Raw genomic sequence first — 11,592 nt, forward strand, 5'->3', positions numbered from 1 at the left:
AGGCCAAACCTTCACACATGGACTAGAATAACACTGAGCGATCTTCCCTATACATGCTGCGCTCTGTGTGATACAGCATGCATGTGTATTCATCAATGTAGTCTTTTGGTCCATTTGGCTTTTACTATACATTTTGAGTCTTGCAGGCATTGATATAGTGCTGGCAATCTACGCAGCACTTTACATACTATACATTAGTATTTGCCTTTAGTGAGCTTTCAATCTAAGGTGTCTCTCGGATACATATATTTATGGTATGTATTTATAGATCTGTTAAATGGTATTTGACTCTCAGCAGTTCTGTGGGACAGCTCTTTGCACCATATCTGAAACGTTTTAAATATATTTTCCACAGAATTCTCTTAGCCGTTTTTAGGAGGTAGGTAACCAGGTCGTTCCTCAACCCCCTCCATTGCTTGGGTTGGGTCTAGCATGTTGAAAGTGATGGCACATGTGCATAGCAAGTTTGTACACACATGCTAAGGCTCATTTAGACAAAAGCCAAAAAAAAGGGTGGTGAGTAGGTGAAGATCTGCTTTAAGTCCTGCTTACCTTGTGATTGATACTCCACAGTTCACCTATTCACCCACCCAGCGGATTCAGCGTTTTCCTGCTGAGATCCTCTTCTCAGCAGCCGCCACTGGGCTCCCGTACCGCCATGTTTGTGTGAGAGGAGTTCAACCATCAGGCCTCCTGATAATGCGCCTCTGGGTCCGCCCCCCTCCTCCTCTGTGAATGACACCCTAAGGCTTTCCGGTAGTTGAGCTACAAATTCCAGATGGCACAGCATGCCTAGATTAATCATGTGCATTAGAGATGGGACCAAACTTTTTCAGAAAAAAAAGGGGTAAACATGAAAAAAAAAATATTCAGGAAGCGGAGTGGAGGGGTGCACAGAAATGCCTTTTAATTTTGAAGATGAAGATCCACCTTTTTGCAGAAATCTAAAACCAGATCTGAGATTTTTAGTGAGACTGCAGCGGACAAAGCCGACTCCAAATTACACTTTTTAGGGACCAGTGACATTACATCAGTGCTAAAAAAAAATAATGCACTGATCAATGTAAAAATTACACTGGTAGGGAAGGTGTTAACACTAGGGACGATCAAGTTGTTAAATGTGTTCCCTAGGTGTGTTCTATCTGTAGGAGCGATGGGCTGCCAGGGACATGACAGATTACTGTTCCCGATCACTGGGAACAGTAGATCTGTCATGTCGTCTGGCAGAAAGGGGATCCGCTTGTTTACACTGGCAGATCCCCATTCTGCCTCTGTACTAGGCGATCGCGGGTTGCCGGCGGACATAGTCCGCCAGACCCATGTGCACACGCCTCACAGCGATAGCGCGCCTGCCGGCAGCTGCACGAGCCACCGTACAGCTACTCATTTTTCATAATTGCCCCATTGTGCACCCATAGCGATTTTGTAGAAGCCTATCTTAATTGGTCTTCCCTGCGACTTCCAGTCGCAGCCCGCCACCATGTCATCAGCCGGGCCTGTTGACTCCTGGGATATCGGTCATCCCAGGACTCCTAAGACAGCCAATACTTGTACGGTCATGAGATTCCGAGGTATCTGGTTGCCGGGTTGTCATAACAATGGGGCGGGAACTTCCGCTGATGCCACCATTTCGCCAGCAACCTGTAATTAAGTGCGGTGTCATTACTGTGTAGGCACGATATAGGGAGGTGCATGCAGGGTAGCCAGCTGCACCGAATCCTGGAAATACACAGGAGCAGGCTTCAGATGCCCACATCCTTGATGACCGCTGCCTGTTTCCAAGATCAAGTAAGATTACAGATTCACAGGTATGAGGACAGTTATGGCAATATCCAAATATAGTATAAGTACTAAGAATCACGGGGGTGCTTTTATCAAACAATTTCTTAAGACTGGCGCTTTGCTTTAACTTAATGTGTGTTTTGGATGATTGTAGTGTCGTCTATAGACACTAAAATATGTACAAAATGGCCTTTTCTATTCCTGGCACCAAAGGCAGAGCAAAATAAACTGTCTGTAAAAAAAAAAAAAAAAAGAAATTGTAATTGCTGGGTGTAGCCCAGACCTTGCATCGGATATTTTCTTTAATGTGTGATTTCCAGAGTGTAATTAGCAGAATTTTCACACAGCTCCACCTTTTGTTCATGGCACAGAGGAGGTTTAATCCCATTGACACCTCTTCTTTTTTTTTTTTTTTTTTTTTTTTCAAATTTATTTTTTTTTTCCCTTAAAGCCTTCCAACAAGTTCATTACAGTGACTTCAACATCTGCTGCTTTTGGTACAATTTAATGGACACGGCCTGATCTATACAATTAAAGAGCATCTTCATGTAATATATAATAAAAACACCTTTTGTAGTTCTTAATGGGAGTAATTTCTCAACTCAACTGTTGGTTACCATAATAATGTCTTTTGTTGTCATACGCCAAGCTGCAAGTTAAAAATTAGGTAGCCAGTAGGAATGCTTTTCTATAAAAATTGATTGTCGAAGGACTATCGGAGGCCACATTCCTTATGCTGTTTAGCAGCCTATAGCTTGACACAAATGACACCGCTCATGGTACAAATTCGGCAATGTGAATCTGACTGAATTTCTGCACATGTGTGGGAGTGATGTCGTCCCTGCTTGGCAAATGGCAATGGGCAGTGATTGGGACCCGGAAGCCATCCAACCTGAGGGGAGTATTCCACGTTGATTTCCAAAAATATTGTAAAGGGGGGGGGGGTGTGTGTGTGTATACACCGTATGTCATATATTTTTTTATATATATAACACACAAAAAAATTACACATGCACACAATTGTATATATAATTGTGTGCGTGTGTAATGTTTCTTGCTTCTTTTTTTTTTTTTTCTCTGTGTAATATAATTTTATATGTATATTTAACTGTTTAGCTAGAGGTTTATGTTTTTATTTTTTATTTTTTCTCACAGGTATTACAAAAATCAAGAGGGACATTGTCTTTGCTGCCAGCTTGTATTTGTAGCGGAGATGAGATTCATCGCCAGTTTTGATCCAACAAAACCTTTTTTTTAAAGTTTGTACAAATTCATCCATGCAAGACCGATATTGTTTATATAAACCGTTTTATTGTTTTGGTGTTACAGTGTGCAGAACCAAGCAACGTTCGTGCATAGCAATATTACTTGTTTGTACATACCATTACCACACTATTTTAATTAAAAAAAATTTACAATTTGAATACCACATTTCTTGTATTGTGTCTCTGTATAGTTGATAAAAGCATTAAACAAGTTTTATTTAAAAATTTTAAAGCTATAACATATACATAAAAAGGTGTTCTTTATAACTATATACAAAGTGGGCATCTGACAGGTATAGCAGCAGCATTCCATAGCATAAGTCTCCTATACACAACACACAAAGCCATTATGTATACTGCATGGCCAGGCTGTGTTTTCACCAATGGCTGTTTAGCTTACAGAATGGCTGCCGGCATGGTGTATAGGCAACAAATGCAGATCACATGCTTAAGTGCTAGAGTGCCATGCAGGGTCAGCGTCTCCAGCACTGAAGGCAAAGGACTAACCTACACAAGCAGATTTAGTCTCATGCTAGTAAGCCATTGAATCTCTTGCTGGCAGTTATCTTCTTTACAGCACACAGCCTGTGTGGTAAAATGCCTAACAACCATTGGATTAAATCACTCAGCTTGAAATTAAAACTGCTTGTGGTGTTTAGCCCTAAAGGCTAGTTAAGAGAACAGAACTTGTGTCAATGCTTTGTGGTGAAAGCAGGATACTGGCAGAAGTGGCTTCATGGCTGGTGGCCGCTTCCATAGTGGTTCCCGTTGGTTGATGTCTCGTGCAGCGTAGTGTGTGAATCCTCCTCTTTGGGATTGAAGCTGTTCTTCTTGTCTTTGAAAAAATCTGACACGTACACAACCTGTGCAATACAAGACAGAATGTTAAAGGAGAACTACAACATTTTTTTTTTCTTTTACAGCTTACATGTTGCATTTTTAGTAGTGTAGTATAGCGCATGCGGATTGGAGGTGGTGTCTCTACAGCTTTAACCACTTAAGCCCCGGACCATATTGCTGCCTAAAGACCCAAGGGGTTTTTACAGTTCGGGACTGCGTCGCTTTAACAGACAATTGCGCGGTCGTGCGACGTGGCTCCCAAACAAAATTGGCGTCCATTTATCCCCACAAATAGAGCGTTCTTTTGGTGGTATTTGATCACCTCTGCGGTTTTTATTTTTTGCGCTATAAACAAAAATAGAGCGACAATTTTGAAAAAAAATTATATTTTTTACTTTTTGCTGTAATAAATATCCCCCCAAAACATATATAAAAACATTTTTTCCCTCAGTTTAGGCCGATACGTATTCTTCTACCTATTTTTGGTAAAAAAAATCGCAATAATCGTTTATCGGTTGGTTTGCGCAAAATTTATAGCGTTTACAAAATAGGGGATAGTTTTTTTGCTTTTTTATTTTTTTTTACTACTAATGGCGGCGATCAGCGATTTTTTTCGTGACTGCGACATTATGGCGGACACTTCGGACAATTTTGACACATTTTTGGGACAATTGTCATTTTCACAGCAAAAAATGCATTTAAATTGCATTCTTTATTGTGAAAATGACAGTTGCAGTTTGGGAGTTAACCACAGGGGGGGCTGTAGGAGTTAGAGTTTACTTTGTGTGTGTTTACTAGTGTAGGGGGGTGTGGCTGTAGGAATGACGTCATCGATCGTGTCTTCCCTATAAAGGGAATGACGCGCTCGATGCGCCGACACAGTGAAGCACGGGGAAGCCGTGTTTACACACGGCTCTCCCCGTTCTTCAGCTCCGGGGAGCGATCTCGACGGAGCGGCTATAAACAAATAGCCGCGCCGTCGTCCCGGATCGCTCCCCGAGCGGACCCGACCCCCCACCCACGTCTAGCAGAGGACGTACAGGTACGTGATTGTGCCTGTCCGTGCCATTCTGCCGACGTAAATGTACATGAGGAGGTCGGGAAGTGGTTAATAAACTGGAGGCTGCAAAGGCCAGTTATAGGTGGTTGCCATTTGTTTGAACTTTGGTTAATGGGTGCACTGAATACCTTCTCTGCCATTGTGCTGTCGCTGAGTGTCCCAGCTCGTCTCCTGTACCTTTAAGGAGGGGTGGGCTCCCTCCAGGCATACCTGCCCTTAATCTGTCTATTAATTTATATCTGCTCCAACTATGGAGACTCTCTCAAAATGTACAGAGTTAGGACTGCAGTACACTGGGCTGCTGTAAAGTGGTCCTGCAGCTTATTTGAATGTATTTACAAATGTGTGCAAACTAAACCCCTGGTTTAATGTGAACTGTTAAAACAATTTGGTTTGTTGCAGGCTGGTTGGGAAGTGAGCTGGGTTTTTGTTGGTTTTCTTTTTATACTAAACTGGAAGCAAAGCCTTCATAATAAACAAATTTGAGGAAAATATTTAATATGGGGGTCCTATTATACAGTGTTTTTAGAAAATGCTGGGAACACAAGCTGTGCACTATGCATAGCTTGTGCACAAAAATCAGGTGAATATTCCTTTATGGGGTGTCCCCTGGGCCATTCTGAGGGGTGTATATGAACCTTTTTAGGGAAGTGCAAGGCAACCAGAGCCTTCTAGGGAATGCTTGCATGTACGGTTGTCCCAATACTAGTATCGATACCGAGCATTTGCCCGAGTACTTGTACTCAGGCAAATGCTCCGATACCAGCCGGTCCTCTCTCTCGCGCACGGCTTTCAGTGGTGACTGTCCCCGTGTCCTCCAGTCCCCCTCCATGCTGCTGTCACCCTCCGTTCTTCTTCTGTGTCCTTCCCCCATGTCCCCCTCTTCCCCGTGCTGCCATCCCCCTCGATCTGTCGGGATGGAGAACAGGAGTAGGAGCTGGTAAACCGGTTTACCGGCTCCTTCGTTTTCTGAATGGACAGAGTCAGTGATCACGGACGCTGTCCATTCACATAACTGAAACATTGTAACCTCCTGTGATTATGATGTCTCAGTTAATGAATGAAGAGGAGCCGCTGTCTTCTCTCTATTCATTTTCAGTGCAACGGAGGCTGCTGAGAAAGGGACTGGGGAATGTGTCCTTTTCCCTGTCTCAAAGAGGAGATGTCGGAGGTCTGTAAAGACCCCTAATATCTCACCATAGCCCCCCAACAGGGCTGATAAAAAAAATTGCAATAAATAATAAATTTTTTTTAAAAAAAACAAACAAAAAAAAAAACACTGACACTGTCCATTTGCATGAGTGTGCATGGCTCTCTATGGAGTCGGTTCACACATCTCTGGAGCGGCTGTGGAAGCAAATTGCACAGGGGTCCTGTGCATCCTTTAACTCTGTTTTCAGTTCAGAATTCAGGCAAAAATTTGGGCCTGATTCATCCCTGAAACGGGCGTCTGCAGTGTGAACCCAGCCTAACAGAAGCACAGAAATTCACAACTACGTCTTAGAGTAGGACTTTCTTTAGAAGCTCATTAGCAACAGTAATACACTTACAATAAGGACTGCCACAATGGCTCCCTGGATGAGGCCAACGAGGACGTCACTCCAGTGGTGTTTGTAGTCTGATACTCTAGAAAGACCAACATAAATGGAAACTGCAACAAGGCCAAACTGGATGGTGGGACGGAGAAGCCTGGCCCAATCTCCTCTCATTCGGGACTGAAGATAAAGCTGGAAGAGAGATAAAAAGGGACATGAAGGTGTATGAAAGGAATTTAAAGACGATCTATCACTTTTTTATTTTTTCACATGCCTGCCTCCAACTGCTATTACAAGCACTTCTCACACAAAGTTTACAACATTTTAAATTGTATTCACCTGTTGCCCTGTAGTAACTCAATGTTAGAGCATGCATTACTGCCATACGTGAAAAAGTGCATAATGCGCGCTGTTGTGTTGCTGTGCCATTCATTCTTAATAGCACCCCACAAAGCAAAGTATGGTAATGCAGTGTATTACTAATTGTCCAGCATAGGCATGTTTATCAGCAGTGACCATACTGATAGCCATGCACCCAAAAAATTTTTTTTTCAATCCACTGTTGTGTAAACAGACATGGTCTACCTGAGAGTGGCAACTCAGCTCTGAGTTCAGGAGCAGTGCAGCATTGTTGCCATCATCACAAGGAACTGCTTTAGGTAGGTTTCCAATGGAGCTATTAGGCAACTGTAAGTACTAATAATGTGCTACTGTATAGATACATATTTTTTTTTTTTGGGGGGGGGGGGGGACAAAATCTGCTTTAATTTACATTAATCTGGTCAATGCCACATAACAAAAAAGAAACTTTATGAAGACAATGGGATCCTTTACCGGACATAAGGGCCTATGAACCTGTTGGTACAGCTCAGCATCGGTTCCCAGGACACCTCTGATAAGAAAAGTGTTTGAATAGAACATGTCCGATTCAGTCACTGCAATATTGGTTGTGATGTTCTGCAACGTGGAGCACCAATGTAATATTTTCAAGCCCAACTCCAGAAATAGGAGTGAAAAACACCTTGGGGGGGGGGGGGGGGGTGTCTGTGCTGTTAAATGCTTGTTATTTCTAGGGGGGGGGAGCAGTGCAAGTTGCGATACTTGACGCCACTATACACCCAGCTATGGCATTCTACTCCTCTGCCTGAAGCTCTGGTCTGTGGATGGGAGGTTCAGCGTCATGTACAATATAAGGCTATTTAACCCTGTATAGTACATGGGAGGCTTGCAGAAGTAGCCATAAGGTACAGGTTTCAGTGCTGGAGGGACACACTGCGTCAGTATATAAAAAAATATATATATTTTGCTTTTTACTCGGTATATTGCAGTATGTAAGGGGAGCCCACTGTAAAGGTGGATTTTATTTTTTTTCCTTTCATGTTTTTGGAGGCTTTTAATGGCCCTCATTCACCCACAAACGGTCATAGCGATCTAGTGACTGACTGTCATTTGAGTCACAAACCTGGAAGAGGTATGCAGATTAGGAGGCCTGATTTCACTTGCTTTATAATTTCCTCCAGGTCAGTGACTCAAAGTACTTATGTCATAGAAAGACAGATAACCAGTTTTAGAAGCTAACATAAAAGTATATAGCGCTGGTTTTCAGAAGCTACACGGTGACGACACTATATAAGATTTCATTCCAATTCTAGCCAAATCGGGTAAACTTTTTGGTAAAAGTAAAATATGCCATCTGATTGTAAGTTTTGGCAAGAGTTTGCGGTTTCGATTTATTATAAGTTGGAGTTTATAGTAAACCGTACAATAATACCACTCTAAGCAAATCCTGTTATCCCCCATAATGAAAACACTTTAAATAGGAGATCATTTTCTTGGTATTTTTTTCCAAGCTCTTTAAAGCATTAGTGAGCAGATTTCTGGCAGCAAAATACTTGGCTCTGTGTGCGGCAATGTGATGGAGAGGCTGAGATTTTAGCCCCACCAGGAAGAGAATAAGGCCTTTTTTTTGGAAGTTAAATGCAGTGTTAAAGTTGCATCTCAGACACCAGAAAATCTGCATTTACCAGCCATGCTCTCCAGTAACCACAACGGCCATAACCTTGACCTGCTGCGCATATAGAGAACCTTACTAGGCTTGTGTCATTTATGGAGACCACCCGTAGACACACCAGGAGGAATCCTTATTTCCAGATTGTGACCGATATATTCAACCCTTTGAAGACTTCCATTACTTTGCTAAAATAATCTCATCTTTGTGAACCAAGCCCCTCCATCCCTTACAGGACAGATTTGGGGTTTGGTGAAGAGGGAAGGCTTGTTTTGGTAAAATCCTAGCTCTGCGGCTTTAAGGTCTCATGCACAGGCTTGCATTGGGGGCATACAACGTAAAATCCTGGCTTTGTTCTGAACCTAGAATGGCTGTACATGGGTACAGTATACACCAGTACTTGTAAAACTCACATATAGGTGTAAAATCTAATTCCCTGAGAGTCTGTGTTGAGGGAATACATTTTTACACGGGTGTATGTGCGTACAGCCATTCATGTCTATGGGCGTCTGTATGCAGTACAGGTGCAGAACAAAAAAAATCCACAATTTACTGTTTACATTGGGGGAGGAAATAAAAGGAATCTGTTTGGAAACCATATCGTCCAGTAAAAGGCCTCATGCATAGGTGCAAATTTGGGTCAGTGTGCTGGTCATTAAACCTAATGCTGGATGACAATTGTCTCAAACCATCAGATGCCAAAGCTCTATGCACAAGTGGTTACATGGATTGGCCTAGCTCAGTGATGGTGAACCTTGGCACCCCAGATGTTTCGGAACTACATTTCCCATGATGCTCATGCACTCTGCAGTGTAGTGGAGCATCATGGGAAATGTAGTTCCAAAACATCTGGGGTGCCAAGGTTTGCCATCCCTTTACGCCTCATGCACACTGGACGTTAACTGCTTAAGGACCGCCGCGCACAGATTTACGTCAACAGAATGGCACGGACAGGCAAATGGGTAGGTCCCCTTTAATTTGCCGTCGTGTGGTAATGCTCGGCGGCGCGCTCATGACCCTGTTGCAAGCTCAGTACCCGCGGACTTGATGTCCGCCGGTGTCCTGCGATCGTGTCACGGAGCTGAAGAACAGGGAGATGTCGGTGTAAACACAACCTCTCCCCGTTCTTCCTAGTGACATGTCACTTATCTGTTCCCTCTCATCGGGAGCAGTGATCAGTCATTTTTGCAGTAATCGGTGCATTTTTATAGGACTGATCGCTGTAAAAATGACTGGTCCCAAAATGATGTCAAATGTTCGATGTGTCCGCCATAATGTCGTAGTGTGGATAAAAATCGCTGATCACTGCCATTACTAGTAAAAAAAAATGTTTTAATAAAAATGCTAACAAACCATCCCCTATTTTGTAGACGCTATAACTTTTGTGCAAATCAATAAACACTTATTGCGATTTATTTTAACCAAAAATATGTAGAAGTATATGTATCGGCCTAAACTAAGGAAAAACATTTTTTTTATATATATATTTTTTGGAGATATAGCAAAGTAAAAAATATATTTTTTTTTTTCAAAATTGTCGCTTTAATTTGGTTTATAGCAAAAAAAAATTAGAACTGCAGAGGTGATCAAATACCGCCAAAAGAAAGCTCTATTTTTTTTGGGGGGGGGGGAGAACGTAAATTTTGTTTAGGAGCCACGTCGCATGACTGCGCAATTGTCAGTTAAAGCGACGCAGTGCCGAATCACAAAAAGTGGCCCGGTCTTTGGCCAGCCAAATGGTCCGGGGCTTAAGTGGTTAAAAATAACTTTATAAAAATGCCAGTAGCTTTGCATGGAGTCGTTCAACTTTTTTCAACATTTTTGCAATAGCTTTTTTTAGCGTTTTTCCGTGTTGGTGTTTTTTAGCTTTTTTTTTCAATGGATTAAAAAAGTTAAATGCTGGCAAGTAATGTTTTTGAGCGTTTATCAGTGTTGGAGCGTTTTTACAGCTGAAAAACATATCTCAGAACCCACTTTTTTCTTTTTTTACTGCTCAAAAATGCCACTGCCCAAAACGGCTGATAACAGCCTATGTGTGACACATAGGATAACCTGATGGGCGAGTTTAGTGATTAGAAAAAAATGTCTACTGCCCAAAACGGCTGCTGTAAAAACGTCAAACATCCAGTGTGCATGAGGCCTTAAAGCGGTGGTTCCCCCTTAAAAACAACTTTTTTTTATTCCACTGCCCCCCCACATTACAATCGAATTAAGGCTCTTATTATTTTTTTGCAAAAACGAGCTCTCCCCTGTCGCGTAAGCCGCGTCACGGTTGGTGAAAGGAGCCGAACGGCGAGTCGGCGCTATACTGCGCATGGCCGTTCGGCTCCTTTCGCCAATCGTGACGCGGCTTACGCGACGGGGGGAGAGCTCGTTTTTGGGCAAAACGTCAATCAACAGCATGTGAGGAACGCCCACTCCCGTGGGACTCGCAACCCGGATGCACGGGTGAATATGCTGTATCAAGGTATGTACAGTAGCATAAAAATAATAAGAGCCTTAATTCGATTGTAATGTGGGGGGGGCAGTGGAATAAAAAAAAGTTGTTTTTAAGGGGGAACCACCGCTTTAATGTTGTCCATGGTGGCTTTGTGCTTTATTCTCCACTGCTGCTTCTTTGTCATCCCCGCTCTGTTATTTGCTGTGCACCGCTCTGCACCTGTATTTACCTTACCAGTATGGCAGATGGTCCCATGTCTTTCAGCCGTTGACATATTGGGTAGATGCAAACACACAAATCCACTAACATAACAGTAGGGAGCCAGACACCGGCCCTTTATCACACAGCCATGTGAATGCTTCTCTAAGCAATTGTATGAGCCATCTGGCTCAATGAACTTGTCTGCCCCGGACATCCCAGGAGCGTGTGTCAGGCATGGGGGACTCACATCAGCTGCTTCCTCCTGGCACCTGAGTGTATATGGCCTAAAACAACAATTTTCACTAGATGTAATGCGACAAGCCCGACCCCCCCCTGTGTTTGGCGTTCATTGCATCTCCAGCCAAAAACCTGTTCTTACACATTCAAGCAACCCTGTTACTATGTTAAACTGTAACAAATGCACCCTATAAAAGAATTACCAGTTCGGCAGACATTAAGAC

General features: G+C 42.8%; 2 protein-coding genes across 2 annotated transcripts in view; one reads left to right on the forward strand and one right to left on the reverse strand.

Moving 5' to 3' along the window:
• MTREX (Mtr4 exosome RNA helicase) overlaps positions 1-3,211 on the forward strand; it is a 116,883-nt gene extending 113,672 nt beyond the window's left edge. Inside the window, exon 27 of the mRNA XM_040339450.1 lies at positions 2,938-3,211. Within this exon, the coding sequence (XP_040195384.1) occupies positions 2,938-2,990 (53 nt within the window). The 3' untranslated portion in view covers positions 2,991-3,211. The remainder of the gene's footprint in view (positions 1-2,937) is intronic.
• Positions 3,074-11,592, reverse strand: part of PLPP1 (phospholipid phosphatase 1) — a gene marked incomplete in the record, with an annotated part of 175,336 nt that continues 166,817 nt past the window's right edge. The window contains 2 exon segments of the mRNA XM_040339452.1: positions 3,074-3,910; positions 6,498-6,674. Coding sequence (XP_040195386.1) covers positions 3,782-3,910; positions 6,498-6,674 — 306 coding nt within the window.

The sequence above is a fragment of the Rana temporaria genome, chromosome 1 (genome assembly GCF_905171775.1).
Source record: "Rana temporaria chromosome 1, aRanTem1.1, whole genome shotgun sequence".
Lineage (NCBI taxonomy): Eukaryota > Metazoa > Chordata > Amphibia > Anura > Ranidae > Rana > Rana temporaria.